The 20,967-nt window shown below is 43.5% G+C and overlaps 1 protein-coding gene across 1 annotated transcript in view; it reads left to right on the top strand.

Moving 5' to 3' along the window:
- Positions 1 to 4,209: 4,209 nt before the first annotated feature.
- LOC120936555 (vertebrate ancient opsin-like) overlaps positions 4,210 to 20,967 on the top strand; it is a 177,123-nt gene continuing 160,365 nt past the window's right edge. The window contains exon 1 of the mRNA XM_040349002.1: positions 4,210 to 4,715. Coding sequence (XP_040204936.1) covers positions 4,355 to 4,715 — 361 coding nt within the window. The 5' untranslated portion in view covers positions 4,210 to 4,354. The remainder of the gene's footprint in view (positions 4,716 to 20,967) is intronic.

The following is a 20,967-nucleotide window of genomic DNA, read 5'->3' as shown; positions in this document are numbered from 1 at the left end:
TATTCCAGCTAAATCATATATTATTATGCTATATGTTATAACATGATTTTGTATTATTTATCTATTTACTGTTAAATTACTAGTTTGAAGTTATAACTTCAAACTTCACTAATTTATCCGTTAAGCCACCTGCTTAAGTACAGTTTTTGAAAATATAGTAAATTACCTTAAAAACAATATGGAATAAGTATTTGTATATTACTTATGGTAATTAACCCCTTCTGACACTTCTCCCCTACATGTAATATTCATAATTTTTTGCTATAAAATAACTCAGAACCCCCAAACATTATATATATATATATATATATATATATATATATATATATATATATATATATATATATATATATATATATATATATATATATATATATATATTGCAGACACCCTAGGGAATACAATGGTGGTTTTCAAACGTGTTTTTTTGGGAGAAAAATATATACCACTAAAGATAACACAATCTTTTTTTTTTTTGTATAATGTGAAAGATGATGTTACGATAAGTAAATAAATACCTAACATGTTATACTTTTGAAATGGCGCCAAATTTCAGTCCATAGGCAAAGCTTTACATTTTTTTTTTTTTTACAGGTTACCAGTTTAGAGTTACAGAGGAGGTCTAGTGCTAGAATTATTGCTCTCGCTCTAACATTCGTGGCGTATGTAACCTGTGTGTATCTGGCTCTGATACTAGCCAGTGCCTACCCAGCCACTGACCTCACTGCACGTCCCTGCAGAGGAGGCATCAGCTTATGCAGCTCTTGCTCCTGACAACAGCTCCAACTTTACAAGTGTTCCCTCTGCATTGCACTCTGTTTGATACTCTGGAATGGCAGGTCAGCAAACCCAGACCAAGCATTAGAATACACTAGCAGAATTTTGAATAGAAATTCGAAGGTAGAAGGTCGAATGTCGTTTAAAGGTAGTTCAAAATGTTTCCTTTTAAAATTCCATTTTGGAATGAATGGATTTTACCAGACATATACGATATACCCTGTTAGAAATTTGTACATTCCAGAAACATTTTCCATCCAGCTCGTTCGACTTTTCTCACCACTGCAATCAAAAGCAAACGTCAAGTTGACCCCACTAATGATTAGAAAAAGTATGATCCTTCTTACAACATTCTTATCAGGAAAATTGTTGAACGAAATACAGTTCTAGTGTATACCCAGGTAAAAGCAGTATTATACACAAAAATTAAAAAGTATTATATTGCAGCTTACCAATCATTAGATATGGTGGCTGCATTAGTTTTATTTTCTTTAGCTTTTCCCCCCCTCTGTTTTTACCTGGTGATCTGCCCAGTAACACACCTCCTGTATTAGTGGGAAACAACTCTGGAGGAATGAGACATGAGGCACAGCAGACAGCAGCATTGTCAGTATGGGGAGGGGGCAGACTTAGATACACTAACAAATTGAAGCCAAACTCCAGCTTACACTATATAAGCAGACACAGAAAACATTAAAAAATAAAATTTGGGGATAAAGATTTTACATAAATACATGCATGCTGATCACTTTAATCACCCCTGCCAGGGTTAAAGCTCAACTCCGGCCAAAAATGGTTTCCCCATGCACTACATGGGTTAACTACTTATTTTGCCCAGGAACAACCAAAAAGCTGTATACTCACCAGATCCTCCACTCCAGCGGCAATCGGTCCACCCTGCACCAGTCGGTGACGTTACTTGGAGACTGTACCACCAGGTGACATCGCTACTGGCCCCGCCCCTTACCTCTATAAGAACATTAAAATGGTAGAGCCTGCAGTCGGCGGTTAGCCTTCGTCACAGGCAGAGCTTTTTTTTTGGGGGTCCGGCGGTAGTGGTGGGCGTGATTGATGATGGATCTACATCGGGAGATATTGTTTTGTTTTATTTTTAATAAAGGAATTGTCAAAAACTGTGTGTGTGTTTCTATTTGTTTTTTACACTTTATTGGTGAATGGGTAGGGGTATATTCATTTACATAGGGGGGGCAGGATCTGGGGGCCACCTTGTTAAAAGGGGCTTCCAGATTCTGATAAGCCCCCTGCCCGCAGACACTCAACCATAGACCAGGGTTGTCGGGAAGAGGCCATTGTCCCTAACAACAGCAGAGACCTTCCTGCATGTCCCCCCATGTTGAGGGAATGAAACCTGGTATGGTTAAGGAAGTGGGGGCTCACTTGCCCCCCTTTCCTGGCCTGCCAGGCTGCATGCTCGGATAAGGGTCTGGTATGGATTCTGGGGGGACCCCACGTCATTTAAAAAAAAACATATATTTTAGCATGGAGTTCTCCTTAAAAACCACACCAGTCCCAAAGAGCTTAGTATGGATTGGGGGGACCCACACACCATTTTTTTTAAACATTTTTATATTGCCGCCAATGATATCCTGAAAAACTATGGCCCGGATTCACAAAGCACTTACGCCAACGTATCTTGAGATACGCTGCGTAAGTGTAACTATGCACCGTCGTATCTGTGCGCCGTGCCCACAATCTGAGATACGCCTAAAAATAGGCTTCCTACGACCGATGTAACTTGCCTATGCCGTCGTATCGTGGGCGCATATTTACGCTGGGCGCATTTTCCCGCTCCCATTGATTTCTATGCAAATGAGGGATATTCGCCGATTCACGAACGTAGTTGCGCCCGGCGCATAATATACGTGGTTTGCGCAAGTCGTACGTCCGGCGTAAAGTCATTCCCCAAATAGGAGGAGCAACTCATGGACCAGGGAACACAAGCCGTCGTATCTTTTGTCGTTTACGTTGTACGTGAATATGACTAGGTGTAGGTTACGTTCACGTCGTAGGCAGTGATTCGACGTATCTTAGGCAGTTGTTTCGACGTGATTCTGACCGTGCGCACTGGGATGCGGCCACGGGACGGCGCATGCGCCATTCGTTTTAATTACTTCTATGGCGCTTGGCCCATCATTTGCATGGGGTCACGCCTCATTAGCATGACTCACGCCCACTTCCACCTACGCTGGCTTACGCCGAGGAAACCCAGCGTAGATTTGAGAGTGAGTGGGAGCACTGGCTTCCTGAATACTGTGCTTGCCTCTCTGCGCTGCGTCGGCGTAGCGTATATTTGATACGCTACGCCGGCATATACATGCGCCAATGTATGTGAATCCAGGCCTATATATATATATATTTTTTTTTTAATTGCATTGATGCATGTCCTCCAGGCAGTACCAGGGCCCACATAACCTTTTTATAGCCAGTAACTTGCATATAAGCCTTCAAAATTGGCATTTTGATTTTTAAAGTTCAGGTCCGATAGACTTTAATAGAGTTCGGAGTTCAGGTCTGAACTTTTGTGATGTCCGAGAGTTCTGGCGCAAACCAAACCGGGGGGGGGGGGGGTGTTTGGCCCATCTCCAATCACCAGATGAAAAAAGTAAGCCTAAAAAAAAAAGAAAAATGAATACAGCGATCACATCTAATAATTAGTAAACTGCAATATAATGTTTGCTTTTGGGATTGATACTGCTTAAATTCTGCATTGTATGTCAAGGTTGTCTGAAATTGTTCAGAATAGCTGACAGTGGGGGTGATTTACCACAACTGGAGCACTCAGAATCTGGTACAGCTGCTCATGGTAGCCAATCAGCTTCTAACTTCAGCTTTTTCATTTAAGCTTTGACAATAAAACCTGCAAGCTGATTGGTTTCTATGCAGAACTGCACCTGATTTTGCACTCTCCAGTCTTAGTAAATCAACCTCATTGTGTACAATCCTTCTCTGAAGAAACAATTAGAAAGGTAAGAAATATTTTTTTAACTATGTAAAAAAGAAAAAAATATATATATATATATATTTAGGTATGCTGTGTGAATGGGAACACATAACAAACATATAGTGAGGTTTTCTCAAATATGACTGCAAAAGTGGACATACACTTCAAGATAAGGCAGCTACATCCCCGATGTGTGTGTTATTACAGGGGAGTCGATGACATTACAAACCTGTTTAAATTCTTCTTTGCCGAAGAATCCTCATGTGCAAAGATACAAACTGCAGAATGGAAAAGGATTAATGATGAGGATGCTTGCTGCATCTAAGTGACACAGCTAAGACTCCCCCCCCCCCCCCCTCTCACTACGCGTGTAAACCCCCCCTACCCAAGAAAGGTGCACGCCGCACCCCCTTTAAATCCAGCACGCATAAAAAGGCAGGCTGCCAGCTGACAAATGGCCACACGATGGAGCCTCGCAGGCACTGCTCCCTCTTACACCGCTGCCATTAACCCTTTCCACTTCACACGTGCTATTGAGCCATCACAGGCAGCAAAAAAAAAAAAAAGTACAGAGAGCAGCAAGCAGCTGCTTGCATTATCCTGCAGACTCCCATCATGGCTTTCCCAAGTTTCAGTCCCAGCTGTAGTGACAGCAGCAGTGTCACCTGCAGAAGCAGCAGCCACCAGTATGGGACGGAGCATGCAAACTTGTCACCGACAGGCCACCTGCTGGTAGCTGTGTTTCTGGGAATCATTGGAAGTTTGGGCTTCTTCAGCAACTTGCTGGTACTTGTCCTCTTCTGCCATTACAAGATGCTGCGGTCCCCCATTAACATGTTGCTGATGAACATCTCTCTGAGTGACCTGATGGTGTGTATCCTGGGTACCCCGTTCAGCTTCGCCGCCAGCACCCAGGGACGTTGGCTCATCGGAGAAGCCGGGTGCATCTGGTACGGATTCATCAACACACTTTTTGGTGAGTCTCCCTCCTAATCACCACTGTGCTGTGATCATCCTTCATTGCCGAGCCGTTTACTCATAACCAACGCTACTGACGGCTAACAATCTTCCGTCTCATGTCACCTCTAATTGGGCTGGACTGCTGGGAGCGAAGGTGTGAAATGCATCGGGCTCCGAAAGAAGTAGAGCATGTTCACTTTGCAAGGGAATTTCCACTTAAACTCTGGCTCACAAGAAAAGAAAATGCATTCCTAACTCGAAAAGTATATTCTATCCATCTCAGCCTCCTTCTAATCCCTTTTATTTATTTTTTGCTGCTGTGATCTGACTTCCTGTTAGAAGGTGGCTACATTTGTTCTCCATGGTCCCACTGCATGTAGGAATGTAGCCACCCTCTCTTGCTTACTCCAGACATGGACTAGGGGATCTGTAGTGTGCACATGACTGCAACTAACATACACTGCTCATTCCAAACAAACAACAGTGAGGGGGGAAAAGGAAAGGTTAGGCAGCACACAGTTGATGTTACAAGGAAGCAGAAAAGCACAATAGAAATGATTTCATGAAAAAAAAAGAGATGAAAATGATATTAAGTAAAGGATGCATGTGGATTCTTTTTGAAGAATACGGATAATGTTTAGTGTCAGTTTAAAGTATAACTAGAGGCATCTTTTTTACGTATTACAGTAAAACCTTGGTTTGCAAGCATCATTTTTTCCAAACATGCTTGTAATCCAAAGCACTTGTATATCAAAGCATTTTTTTTACCGGGTATAAAAGAGAAGAGAGTCACCTCTTATGCCGCGTACACACGGTCGTTTTTTGTGATGAAAAAAAAACGACATTTTTAAAAACGTCATTTAAAATGACCGTGTGTGGGGAAAACGTTGTTTTATGTCTTCTGAAAAACGACAAAAAAAAAAAATTCGAACATGCTTCAATTTTTGATGTCGTTTTTCAAAACGTTGTTTTTTGTGTCATTTAAAATGATAGTGTATGGGGAAAAAGACGTTTAAAACAACGTTTTTAAACCCGCGCATGCTCAGAAGCAAGTTATGACGCAAGCTTGAATGGAACAGAGTGCCGTCGTATGTGCTGAAGGTAACCACGCTTTGCTAGAGCATTTTGAAAAAACAATGGTGTGTAGGCAACGTCGTTTTTTTAAATGAAGTTTGAAAAACGTTGTTTTGTTTCATGATAAAAAACGACCGTGTGTACGCGGCATTAGTGTAGCAATAAGTTCATTAAATGTAACCATATTGCTACACTTAGAGGCTCCTCTCTTCTTTTTTATACTCAGTTGTGACATGACACTACTCTTATATCAAGACATCGCTTGTATATCAAGGCAAAATGTATTAAAACATTTTGCGTGTCTTGCAAAACGCTCTCAAACCAAGTTACTCTCAAACCAAGGTTTAACTGTATTTTATTTTATTTATTTTATGTATTTATTTATTTATTTTTGTTTTGGTTTGTTCCGTATAATGTATTTGTGATATGCTTTGTTTGTATATGTGTAAGGAAAAAAAAAATAACTTTAAATTTAATAAAAAATATTTGATAAAAAAAAATATATAAAAACAGAAAAAAGGCATCCTTTTTTAGTTTTGGATAGAGTGAAGAGAAATTAAAAAATCTATCGGCTTTTTACTGCTTAATGTGCCCCTCGTTAGGGAGATTGGCCTTTTCTTTTTTTTCCTGTTAACTGTTATGACCGAGAGTGAAAATGAAACAAAAGTCCAAATTTTGGGTTGTTACCAGAACAGGAACAGAAGGGGAATCTTCCAACAGTGACCCCAGTGACAACAAGGGTTTCCCTCACTGCAGAAGGATTTCCACTCACTGGGCAGGAGGGATTCCCACATGAGTCTGTGTTGAAGGGAGAATTGAGTACATTTCTTTCCTACAATCAATGGTTGCAGGAAAGAAATTCGCTCCATGTATGGGCGGCTTAAGAAGGAATATCCCTCACATTGGAAAGCTATCCTCTCTCTTTACAGGATAGGAAGAAAAGGGAGATCTACCTAATAAAAAGTCAGATGGCAAAGAAAAAACTGACAGCAATGTTACCCTCCCCTTCTCTATCCAAATTAGGTTCTGACTTTAAATATAGTTTAAGCTTGAATTTAAAAATGTTAATGCAACGCCCATTAAAACTCAAGAATACAAACATACTACCAGTCTGCAGAACTGGCTGCAACATTTTTACTTCATGTTCACCTGGAGATCTAGCTGGTAACACACATCCCATTCTAGGGTTACACCGCTCACACACTCATTATACTGGGGAACCCAGGAACTACAGAACACCTTCACCTCTCATAGAAAGAAGGTGGTTCTGTAGTTTTCAGAGATAGCTGGAACATTGTAATTGATAAAAGTCAGTACAGGCAGTGAAGGCAGGAAGGTATTAGCTGACAAGATTTCTGGCAAGATCAACAGGTCTTTATTACTCTAAGACAATATAACAAAATGCTTCCTATCATATATTTAACCAACCAAGAGAAGTTCGTTTTTAGGGTTTCTATACACTAAAGCCAACCATACATGGATCAAAGTCTTTGCTGAATCGGGCAAATTTTGATCCAGGGTGGTTGTACAGAAGTCCATCTACCGATCAACTATCAGCTATAGCCTGCAGCGCTGAAAGCTCCATATTAGAATACAATGACACAGCAGGGAGGATTCCCCCATCCTCCTCAAATGTGTGGACGGGGGAATCGAGTCATATTTTTTCATTCCACTCACTGGTTGAATTGAAAAATATGAATCATCAATGGGCTGCCTAAAACTGTTTGCTGTAAAGCGTACCTTTTCATCTCCACTTTTTTACATGAAAGAATACAAAATGTAAAATCAAAATCTTTATTTATTTTTTTAGATAAAGTACGGTAATGAAAAGACTGCTGTCCGTTTTTTTTTTTTTTTTTAATTACCCAAAAAATTACCCAACATTTTTTTTTTTTTTTAAATTACCCAAATTCCTGCACCTTCCCACCTCAGATCAGCCCCAATTCCTGCACCTTCCCACCTCAGATCAGCCCCAATTTTTGCACCTTCCCACCTCAGATCAGCCCCAATTCCTGCACCTTCACACCACAGATCACCCCAATTCCTGCACCTTCCCACCTCAGATCACCCCAATTTCAGCACCTTTACACCTCAGATCTCCCCAATTCCTGCACCTTCCCACCTCAGATCATCCCAATTCCTGCACCTTTACACCTCAGATCTCCCCAATTCCTGCACCTTTACACCTCAGATCACCCCAATTCCTGCACCTTTACACCTCAGATCAGCCCCAATTCCTGCACCTTCACAACACAGATCACCCCAATTCCTGCACCTTCCCACCTCAGATCAGTCCAACTTCTGCCCCCCCCCCCCCCACGTTAGATCTCCCCAATTCCTGCACCTTCACACCTCAGATCAAAACCAATTTTTTTACCTTCCCACCTCAGATCACCCCAATTCCAGCAAATTTAAATGAGTAGTTCTCAAAAGCTGGTTAATTACCAGGGTTGGATCTAGCCTGTCTGATGTGAGGGTGCAGGAAAAAATGTCCAGGGGCAGAAGATCTGAGGTCAGCAGGGAAGAAGACAGTGTCAGCAGTTTGCAGGGCAATGTGCAGGGGTAAGCAGGGCAGAGGCTAGGGGTCATCAGGGTGGAGGACAGGGACACGCGGGGCATAGGACAGGGGCCAAGAGGGTGAAGGACAGGGGCCAACAGGGCAATGTAGAGGAGTCAGCAGGGCAGAGGATGGGGTCAGTGTACAGGGATCTGCAGGCCATAGGGCAAGGGTCAGCAGGGTGGAGGACAGGAGCCAGCAAGGCAGATGTTGGGGTCAACAGGATGAGGGACATGGGAAAGCAGGGAAGAGAATGGAAGGTCAGCAGGGCAATGTACAGAGGTTAGCATGTCATAGGACAGGGGCCAGCAGAGCGGAGGTTAGGGAACAGCAGAGCAGTGTACAGGGGCCAGCAGGCAATAGGACAGAGGCCAGCAGGGAATAGGACAGAGGCCAGCAGGGAATAGGACAGAGGCCAGCAGGGAATAGGACAGAGACCAGCAGGGAATAGGACAGGGGCCAGCAGGGAATAGGACATGGGCCAGCAGGGAATAGGAAAGGGGCCAGCAGGGAATAGGAAAGGGGCCAGCAGGGAATAGGAAAGGGGCAAGCAGGGAATAGGACAGGAGCCAGCAGGGAATAGGACAGTGGCCAGCAGGGAATAGGACAGGGGCCAGCAGGGAATAGGACAGGGGCCAGCAGGGAATAGGACAGGGGCCAGCAGGGAATAGGACAGGGGCCAGCAGGGAATAGGACAGGGGCCAGCAGGGAATAGGACAGGGGTCAGCAGGGAATAGGACAGAGGTCAGCAGGGAATAGGACAGGGGCCAGTAGGGCAGATAATAAGGTCAACAGCACTGTATGGGAAGTGATCGGATAAAAAAAATGAAGCATGTATGGCCATCATTAGAACCAAAGAAATAGAGAGGTTGTTTCCACCCAGCAGGGGAAAAGACAGTGATAAACACTTAATAGGGGTTCTAACCTTTCTCCGTTGTATACAAAACAAAAGTTTTCATTTGGGTTAAACATTTCTTTGTGAGCTAGACTCAAAGGAAGGTAGAAATCCTCCCTTGCGGGGAAAACAGCCGACGCGCTCACACGTTCGGCCCAAATAAAAGAATTCCTTGCTCGATATTCCCCCAAGTCCATTCCCTCGGAAAAGGCGGAGGCCATGGAGAGTCCTCTCTCCATGGAAGAACTTAAATTGGCAATTAAACAAATGAAAGTGGGAAAAAGCCCGGTCCCTGGTGGCCTCCCCTTAGTTTATTACAAATGCTTCCAAGACGACCTTACCCCTCAAATGCTGCGGACATTTAACTCATTCGCAAACCCCCAAGTGTCATTAGGAAGAATGTTAGAAGCCCATATAGCTGTTATCCCGAAAGATGGTAAAGACCCTTCACTAGTTTCGAACTACAGGCCAATATCCTTGCTTAATGTAGATATTAAACTCTATTCAAAAATCCTAGCAAACAGGCTGATATCACTGATTCCGGGCCTTGTTCTACCCGATCAAGTAGGTTTTGTCCCTGGCAGGGAAGCCAGAGACAACACCATCCGTACACTAAATCTACACCACTGGCTCACCTCATCAGGCACTAAGGGGTTCCTACTCTCCCTCGACGCTGAGAAGGCGTTCGACAGGGTGGCCTGGGATTACATGCGGGAGGTTTTGAGGAACATAGGACTCCTTCCTCGCATGTTCGCGCATATTGATGCTCTATACTCTAATCCCTCAGCCAAAGTTAAGGCTGATGGCCTCCTGTCGGACGCCTTCTCTATTAGCAACGGCACGCGTCAGGGCTGTCCGCTGTCCCCCTTGATCTTTGTCCTAACATTAGAACCCCTATTGAACAGAATACGTGACAATACTGACATCAAGGGCATCCCTTTTGACCGCAGAGAATTCAAAATCGCAGCCTTTGCCGACGACATACTATTATCCTTACAAGCCCCCCCGAATCTCTTTACCTAACCTATTAAAGGATATTAATTACTTTGGGACATTGTCCAACCTTAAAATAAATTACACGAAATCTCATGCACTCAATGTGACACTGTCCCCCCAAGACGTCTCTCATTGTCAGGACTCCTTCCCTTTTCAGTGGAAAACTGAGGCCATTACCTACCTAGGAATCCAAATCACTAGAAAGTTATCAGATCTATATAGCGAAAACTTCCTTTCCTCCCTCACTAAAACTCAATCAGACTTGAAAGAATGGGCCGCACTAAACATATCTTGGTTCGGACGTTCAGCGCTCGTGAAAATGGTTGTCTTACCTCGCCTTTTATACATAATGCAAACTATCCCAATCCACTTACCCCCCTCTTTTTTCGCGACATACAAAAAGGCCTGCTCAGCCTTCATATGGAAGAATTCAACCCCACGCATTAAATTCTCGCGCCTAACCTGTGCAAAGACGTCGGGCGGAATTGGGCTCCCTGACCTGAACAAGTATTACCTAGCTTGCCATCTAACCAGAGTAGTCGACTGGAAAACTCACAAAAAAAGCAAACCCTGGGTGATGTTAGAGAACTCCTTTTCACAGTTCTTGACACATACTCTACCTTGGGTGACGCCCAGATACTGGCCCCCATCTATCAGGCAGCACCCTCTCATTCTCCCCTCTCTTCTAGCCTTCAGGAAAGCGATGTCTCTCTTCAACCTATCCTCACAACCAGGTCCGCTGACTCCCATGAGAGAGAACCCTGAGTTCCCACCGGGAGAGTCCAAAACATTCCTGCAAAGGGAATGGCCACACGAGGAGGTTCTGGCTTGTCATTTCTTTCAGAAAGGCCGTCGGCGTTCCTACGACGAGTTGAACTCCGATTCTCGTACGGGTGCCTTTCCCTTCTGGTCATACAGACAACTGTCACACTTCTTTACCTCCACAAACGCGAACGACCCCTGGAATAGAAGTCTTACGCCATTCGAAACACTATGTACACGCTCTACGCCCCAGAGACATCTAATCTCATGTATTTATGCTCTTCTGCAAGCTGACAAGGACCCCTCCCTGACACAGTCGCTACATACTTCCTGGGAGGCAGATTTACAACTGACTCTCACGGAAGATGACTGGGAATCCATTTATACATATGCTCACAAAGGCTCGATGAACGTAGCTATCCAGGAAAATGGATATAAAATCATCACAAAATGGTATAGGACCCCAGCCCGCTTACACAAGTTCTCACCCTCAGTTCCGAACACGTGTTGGAGGTGTCAAAATGCAATAGGCTCCATGATCCACATCTGGTGGGAATGCCCTCTGCTCCAACCATTTTGGAGAGAAGTTCACTCCATAATCTCCTCGGTCACCACCTATACCTTAGACTACACCCCAGCTCAATACCTTTTACACCACACATCCCTCTCCCGACACGCCTACCAGAAATCATTGGCCATGCACATGGTCAATGCGGCCAGACTCTGCATCCCCACCCACTGGCGCTCATCGGATGTCCCAACCATCAGAGAGTGGCTGGCCAGGGTGTCCAAAATTGAGGAGATGGAGGAATTAATTTATATTGCCCAAGATCGTATTCAGAAGTTTACAACGACGTGGGCATGTTGGTCACACTTCAGGAACTCAGATTTGTACAAGTCCCTCTTCCCTTGCTAGCAAGAAACTACTTGTCAGAAGGATTCTCACGACCTGGACCCACCCCACTTCCCCCCCCTCCCCTCTTTTCCCCCTTTTTTTTTTTTTTCTCTTCCTCTTCTTTTCTCTCTCCGTCCCCCTCTTCAACTGGGGCCCTTGGCCCCTCCGGCGATATAACCGACCAACACCTCCCCCAGGCCCCCTGACTGAACCACAAGAGTCGGTTATCAATGACTTGTCCATAGGCTTATGGCATTTAACTGGTGTTATTATGTTAAATACTACATGGCGCTACCTTACATACTCACTGATGCCGTGATCAACTGTGTTACCTTGCTTATGTCACGCCATAATTGTACTACCAGAAGTATTGTCATACTTTGTTTGTACTTGTGCATTTTTATACGCATATATGTATGACTATCTTTTTCCTTAATAAAAATCTTTTTTGTGGAAAAAAAAAAGAAATCCTCCCTTGCAGTAAAGCTGCCCTTACAGTGCAAGGGTTAAATGCTTGTTTAGGTCTAGGGGACTAAAAAAAAATCACTTTTAGGTTAAGTTTAGATGTCTTGTAAAAATGAAGTTGAGCTGTGTTTTTACCACCTCCCAACCGCTCTGTGGGGGATATTTGTACTGTTCTGACATTTTAGGGCCTCAAGAAATGAGATATATTTTCAGATATATTTATAGCAAGGGTTGAATTGCCCATTAAAGGCTCAAAACAATATTATCATAAAATTTAAAATGTATACATTTTATTATAATTCCATTAAAAGACAAGGATGTACATATAACATTAAAAGCAATGAAATAAGCACAAAATCATATGATACAATGGTCTGTTGTACTTATTTGTAATTTATACATGCAGGGAAATGCAGACATTGTACAAACAGACCGTTTTATCATATGATTTTGTGCTCATTTCATTGCTTTTAATGTTATATGTACAACCTTGTCTTTTAATGGAATTATAATAAAATTTATACATTTTATGATAATATTGTTTTGAGCCTTTAAAGTCCCATTCAATGGAGGGATTCAACCCTTGCTAGAATTGTGATTTAAGGATGTTGGCCAACATTAGGGATGAGCCGAACACCCCCCCCCCCCGTTCGGTTCGCATCAGAACCTTCGAACGGACCGACCGTTCGCGCAAACATTTAGAACCCCATTGACGTCTATGGGACTTGAACGTTCGAATTCAAAAGTGCTAATTTTAAAGCCTAACATGCAAGTTATTGTCGTAAAACATCTTTGAGAACCCGGGTATTGCCACAGGGAACATGTATCAATGGAAAAAAAGTTTTAAAAACGGTTGTTTTTTCTGGAGCAGTGATAATGATGCTTAAAGTGAAAAAAAAAAGAAAGAAAAATTCCTTTAAATGTCGTACCTGCTGGGTGTCTATAGTATGCCTGTGAAGTGGCACGTGTTTAGAACTGTCCCTGCACAAAATGAGGTTACTATAAGAAAAAAGTAATTTAAAACTGTTTGCGGCTTTAATGTAATGTCTGGTCCCTGCAATATGGATGAAAATCATTGAGAAAAATAGCACAGACACACACCACGTAGCTTTAGGTGCACACTGCAGAGGACACAGGCAGTACACACCACATAGCTTTAGGTGCAAACTGCAGAGGACACAGGCAGTACACACCACATAGCTTTAGGTGCACACTGCAGAGGACACAGGCAGTACACCACGTGAGAATACTGCAGATAGCACAATCACCTGCCTGCCAGTAAATTAGGAAGTGCGGATCTAGCTAAACTATACAGTGTATAAATATATATACAACACCTGGGATGCATATATATCCTCTACACACTGTAAGTTTACCTGACTAGCCTGCCTGCTCTATCTACCTACTAAAAATGACACTCTCTCTCTTTTCTCTCTTTTAACCACCGCAACACACTAGTGTGGGGCGTGTACTTAACCCCCTGAGCGCGAACGGCCCAAAACTTTCGTAATTCGGCGAACGATCGAACATACAATGTTCGAGTCGAACACGAGTTTGACTCGAATACGGAGCTCATCCCTAGCCAACATCAATCTCAAAGCTCTCTTTCTACACATTTTCAGATATATATACCATAGTTTGTGGACTCTATAGATAATGTACACTGATTTGGGTTATATTTACCAAAGAAATGTAGCAGAATACATTTTGACCTAACTTTATGAAGAAAGGTTATTTATTTGAACAATTTAATAACAGAAACAAAGAAATTTTTTTTTTTTTTTTTTCAAATTGTTCGGTCTTTTTTTGTTTTTTTAGCAAAAACTAAAAAACACTGTTGTGAATACCACCAAAAGAAAGTTCTACTTGTGTGAAAGGAAAACTAAGGGCCCTTTCACACGGGCGGACAAACGGACCATTTTTTACAAGTCCGTTTACGGACATGTAATGCTTTCCTATGGGATTGTGGACGTTAGCGGATGATGCATCCGCTAACGTCCGTAACGATCCGCCTCCGCAAAGATCTGATCTTTTTCAGACGGAAGAAAACCCTGTTTTTCTTCCGTCTGGCGGAACGGATCGGATGAATACGGACACACGGTCCGTATTCATCCGATTCCCCATAGGGGAGAGCGGAGAAAAAACAGGGCGGTCTCTGCACAGTGTGCGGGGACCGCCCTGTACGCCGACAGCTCAGCGGGGATTTACAGATGATCCCCGCTGAGCCGACGGACATACACGGGGCGGATCAATACGGATCTGTGTGAAAGAGGCCTAATAATTTCTTATGGCTACAGTGTTGCATGACTGCGCAATTGTTATTCAAACTGTGACAGCGCTGAAAGCTGAAAATAGTCCTGGACAGGAAGGGGGTAAACGTGTCTGGTATTGGTTAAATATTTTGAAAAGACAAAAAGTGACTGGTTCCCAACTTCTTTTCAAGATTCCCCATTATAGCCATGGACTCAGCCCTGAGTTAAATGCTGACTCACTCCCTGTCTCTGGAGGTGTCATTGTGCCTGTAGGGTACAGGGTGGGTGAGGGGGTGCTACATACTGTATACATTAGATTACTAAAAGTATTGGGATGCCTGCCTTTACACACACATGAACTTTAATGGCATCCTAGTCTTATGCCCCGTACACACGATCGGAATTTCCGTTGGGATAAACTTTGACTGATTTTTCTGCCAGACTTCCGTTCAAGCTGTCTTGCATACACACTGTCACCCCTAATTCCGACCATCAAAAATGCGGTGACGTACAACACTACAACGAGCTGAGAAAAATGAAGTTCAATGCTTCCGAGCATGCGTCGACTTGATTCTGAGCATGCATGTTTTTTCTCCGTCGGAGTTCCATACAGACGAATAGAATTTCCGATAGAGAGGTCCATAAAGACATGGGTGAGCGAGTTTGGAGTGGAGGAACATGAATGGCCTCCACAAAGTCCTGACCTCAGCCCGCTAGAACACCGTTGGGATTATTTAGAGCGGAAACTGCGGGCCAGGCCTTCTCGTCCACATCAGCGCCTGACCTCACAAATGCTCTTCTGGAAGAATGATCAAACATTCCCATAGACACACTCCTAAACCTTGTGGACAGCCTTCCCAGAAGAGTTGAAGCTGGTATAGCTGCAAAGGGTGGGTCAACTCAGTATTGAACCCAACTGATTAAGACTGGGATGCCATTAAAGTTCTGAGTGTGTAAACGCAGGCGTCCCAATACTTTTGAGACATAGAACGATTACCTGTGGTTAGAGACAGCTGTACTCCCCGGGATGTGAACTGCTGCATCTAGGGGAGCACATCCATAACAGCTCCATGTGTGATTACATGCAGACAGCCGTGGACTGTGTCAGGCCCCGTACACACGGCCGAGGAACTCAACGTGCCAAACACATCGAGTTCCTCGGCCAGTTCAGCCCTGAAGCCGCCGAGGAGCTCGGCGGGCCGAGAGCTCCCATAGAACAACGAGGAAATAGAGAACATGTTCTCTATTTCCTCGTCGAGCTCCTCGTCGGCTTCCTCGGCGAAATTGTACACGCGGCCGGGTTTCTCGGCAGAATTCAGCCAGAAACTCGGTCGGAAGCTGAATTCTGCCGAGGAAACTGGTCGTGTGTACGGGGCCTCAGTCTGTCATTGATGGCTTCCTGTCCGTGACTAATCAGAAACCTTTGGCCGTACCTGCTGCAGAAATTTGTTGATATGGGTGGTGTATGGCCCTAATCCTCCCTGTGCATGATCCATAAACATAGGATTTTTTATACAGCGAGCTAATCGCATTCACACACATATCTCACAGTATGAAAAACCTATTCGCAGAGTTTAGACAGGATGACACTGGCTGGACGTTTGTCACGCACCATGTAGCAGGATGCTGTGTGAAAGTAACAATGTGTCACTGTAATCAGGAATGGGAGTGTGAACTGACAGTGCCAAGGAGATGCGTTATTTACTTACTTGTCTTTATTATCCTGCACAACTGCTGATTCCTGCTGTAGGAGATTGGTGACAGACGACAGGTGATCTGATCATATCACAAACTTTTCTCAGCCTTTTATAAACTTTTCTGCTTCACATTGCTTTATTAAGAAATAAAATAAAGAAAATGTTGTATAGGAGTCACACAGACAGTTAGGAGCCCCTATTGTCTTTCTCTTAATTATGTTACCGATTCTTGTGATACAACCTTTTATTTTGCTCCCCAGATCCCGCCATTATACTAATTAGGTAGACTATAATTCCTATTAAAATAACTATGCTGAGCACATTGTTGTGAGATGCAGTGTTCAGCCTTATTTAAAGAACGAGGACAGGTGGACACGCAGCACATGTCAATTAACCGAAAGACAGTTAACTACTTGCCGACCAGTTATACGGCGGCAGGTCGGCTCTGCTGCGCGAGATCACGTAGCTATACGTCATCTCGCTATGCAGCCAATAGGGGCGCATGCCCCCCGCTCACCCCTGGTCCCGACGCGCGTGCCCAGCGGTCGCGACTCGCGATCACCGCCGGGCACCCGCGATCGCTCGTTATAGAGCGAGAACCGGGAGCTGTGTGTGTAAACACACACAGCTCCCGGTCCTGTCAGGGGGAGAAATGACTATTCGCTGTTCATACAATGTATGAACAGTGATCAGTCATTTCCCTAAGTCAGTTCACCCCCCTTCAGTTAGAACACATCTAGGGAACATAATTAACCCCTTCCTCGCCCCCTAGTGTTAACCTCTTCCCTGCCAGTGGCATTTTTATAGCAATCCATACATTTTTATAGCACTGATCGCTATAAAAATGCCAATGGTTCCAAAAATGTGTCAAAAGTGTCTGAAGTTTCCGCTATAAGGTCGCAGTACCGATAAAAATCGCTGATCGCCGCCATTACTAGTAAAAAAAAAATATTAATAAAAATGCCATAAAACTATGCCCTATTTTGTAGACGCTATAACTTTTGCGCAAACCAATCAATAAACGCTTATTGCGTTTTTTTTAATGAAAAATATGTAGAAGAATACATGTCGGCCTAAACTGAGGAAAAAAGATATATTTATAAGGGATATTTATTATAGCAAAAAGTAAAAAATATATTTTATTTCAAAATTGTCGCTCTATTTTTGTTTATAGCGCAAAAAATAAAAACCGCAGAGGTGATCAATTACCACCAAAAGAAAGCTCTACTTGTGGGAAAAAAAGGACGCCAAATGTGTTTGGGAGCCACGTTGCAGGACTGCGCAATTGTCAGTTAAAGCGACGCAGTGCCAAATCGCAAAAAGTGGCCCGGTCATTGACCAGCAATATGATCCGGGGCTGAAGTGGTTAAAGAATTTAAAGGTCATTTAATTATTCAGCTTTTTTTGCTGACAATGGTACAATTAGTTGCTGTCAGAACTGGTCCTTTTTTAAAGGAAGTTTGCATGTTTTCCCAAGATACATTCACTTACCCGAATCCCAGGTTCCCGGGGGCTCTGGACTATGGCCCTCCACTTGTTCAGGAACTACAATTCCCATTATGCCTAGTCATGTTTTTGAATGTCAGAGTTTTACAATGCCTCATGGGACATGTAGTTCTGCAACAGCTGGAGAGCCGTAGTTTTAAAAATCCCCTGCTCCCATGATTCTAAGTTTTAATGCCATGCCATCTGCAGGTGGGATCTGGTATTGCAGGTCCCTTCCTGTGAATATAATATCGGTTGCTGTCTGTGTGAGGCTGGTCATACATTATAGAATTTTATTGTTCAACTTTTCTTTAGATTTAACAAAACCATATAATTTGAGGTCAAACCTAAACACATTCAATTTGTGTGCAATCAAGCAGGCCTTTGTTGAAGGTGAAAGTTAAAAGAAATTGAATAAGAAAACTGTATAATGCATGGCCAGCCTAACACATATGTGTAGAGGCAAAAGGATTTAATGTCCACACTCCGCACACCGCACATATGCATAACTGGGTGGCCGATAGACATGTGCAATTCTATTCACAAAGAATCAAAATTTGTTCGAATTTTGCACCCGAATGTCCGAAGAAAAAAATAACGAATTTCAACTAATACGAAAGAAATTATAGCGAAAAAACAAATGAATTTGACATGATTCGTTCATTCGTTAAAGGTCTAATGAAACAAAAGGTCAACTCAGAGTAAATCTTAGTGCCGTTTCACACAGGGGCGACCAGTCAGACGACTTAGCCACCTGACAAGTCGCACTCCATGCATTGCAATAGAACCATTCTAATAGGAGCGACTCAAGTCCCTCCGACTTTGGAGTGGCTTGCATTGACACCACTTGCATTGACTTCTATACAGTCACGCTGTATGGGACAGCTTCAGAGTTGGATGACTTTGAAGCCGCCCCTGTGTGAACTGGCACTTACAGTCCAATCAGCGGATTAATTTTGTGCTGGAGGTTGGATTACTGGGACAAAATGCATTCTTGGGAAGTGAGTGAGAAGGGTGTTGTATTGTATTTAAACAGAGAAGAGATATTGTCATTGTGTGTGTTAGTGGATTCAATAAACAAACGACTTTCCAAACTACGAATCACAAATATATATACCTACATAAATATCAAATTGATACTAAACAAATAGATTCAGTATAAAAAATATCGACACTCTACAGAGATAACACATTATCCGAAAACAAATTAACACCACAAAACAAATATAACAGAACGAATTTCTGTATTTCATGAATGAAACAAAAAAAAAAATGTTTTCCGTTGTGCACAGCCAGCCGATGATTTTGTGCTGATTGCATGTTCCCAGCACAGAGACCAAGCTGTGAAAAGACAGCTCTTGGTCCCTTTAATTATTGGTAGCCGGCAGGGTCAGCTGTGACAGCTAATCACAGTTGTCACATAAAACCTCAGTGAACCCCTGCTTTTTGGATCTCTCCCCCCCTCCGATGTCACATTTGGCACCTTTCAGGGGGAGGGGTGTGCAGATACCTGTCTGAGACAGGTATTTGCACCACTTCCGGGTTATGATCCCCACGGGGAATCCAGCCTGTCACGTCAGCCGCCCCCCCCCCTGTCTTCTAGGAAACACTGTTCCCAGGAGAGAGCGGGGACCAGTGACGGCACGCCGCTATCCTCGCACATGCGCAGTAGGGAATCAGGCAATGAAGCCGCAAAGGCTTCACTGCCTGATTCCCTCACCAAGGATGGCGGCGGAAGCAGCCGAGGACCAAGCGATTGCTCAGCCTCGGCTGCTGACATCGCGAGCACGCTGGACAGGTAAGTGTATTGTGTGCATGCCTATGGTACCATCCACGTTCCATGTCAATCAGCAACTAGTCTTATGGACCTTCACCACACCATAAGGCAGCAAAGAGCACCCACACAAAGTAGGCAGAGTTGTGAAAGATTATATCCAGGGAACAGAGTTAGAAAATCAGATCAACTGTTTACTAGTCTATCAAAGAGAAATATAGGCAGAGATGCTTCCCTGAGGGCATTATGCCTGGTACCTGGTATGAACATCAAAAGGAAAGACTGCACACTCAAAGCACCTTATCATGGGCGGCATTATAGATAGCTTTTATCAAGATGAACTGTAAGGCCCTGTACACACGGGCAAGAATCTCGCCAGGAAAAAAACGTTGTTTTCCCTGATGAGATCCTTGGCAAGAAACTCTTTTCATCCGAGTGTACCGACTCTCGTTTCAAAAGAACCACGGTTCTCTTGAAAGAAAAGAATGCGGTGACGTCATCGCGTATGACGAGCATGCGCTCGTCACATTCAAAGCCGGCGCCGCCATCTTGCTTCACCCTACCTATGCCATGGAAGCTACCGTGCATGCGTCAAAGTCATTTCGAGCATGCGCGGGTTTCCACGGCGACAATAAGCATACACACTTTCGGGTTTCTCGTCGGGAAACAGGCCGACAAGAATCTCGAAGAGAAAAAACGAGTGCAGGTTCTCTTTTTTTCCTCGTTGAGATTCTGGCCAGATTTCCTGATGAGAAACCTGAATGCCTCATTCACACGAACGGTAATCTCGGCAAGAAGCCGTTTTCTTGCTGTTTTTTGCAGAGAAAACCGGTCGTGTGTACGAGGGTTAAAGGCGGCAACACAGTCATTGCCAAACATGCTCCTGTCTCACTACTGTGTTGATTTTGACATCCTCACTATTGTTGGATTTTGACAAAAACTATTGTCTGCTGTTTCTTTGAAAGATTAAAAATTATTGTGTCCCACCCAGTCTGTGGTAGCTATTTCCCATATGTGATGCCATGGAGATGTCAGGAAAATGGAAAACTGATTACCAATAACACTCATAATTGTTCTTTCCTGACCTACCTCCATGGCGCCTTGTGAGCTCATACGAAGTAGGAGTATCTAGGTATGGAATGCCGTTGATAGGGCAGGATTCGAATTTCTAGATAAATGTCTATGTTTTCTAAAGGGTTGAGCAGGGCACAGTGTCAACCCATCGGTAATACTATGGAGATAAAAAATAAAACATTTTGGTAATCTGTTTTACTATTTGTTTTCTGTGCCATAACTGGAGAAATTCCCCATAATGTTTTGTCCTGTTAGGAAATGTGGGAAATATCTCTGCAGTAGGGAAAACAGCAATACAAACCTGACAGAGCCTCTAACTTTCCCTTCTCTATCCAAAATAAA

Source organism: Rana temporaria, chromosome 4 (genome assembly GCF_905171775.1).
Source record: "Rana temporaria chromosome 4, aRanTem1.1, whole genome shotgun sequence".
NCBI classification, from domain to species: Eukaryota; Metazoa; Chordata; class Amphibia; order Anura; family Ranidae; genus Rana; species Rana temporaria.
Note: the sequence above shows the minus strand (reverse complement) of the source record. Positions and strands in the feature narration are given on the sequence as shown.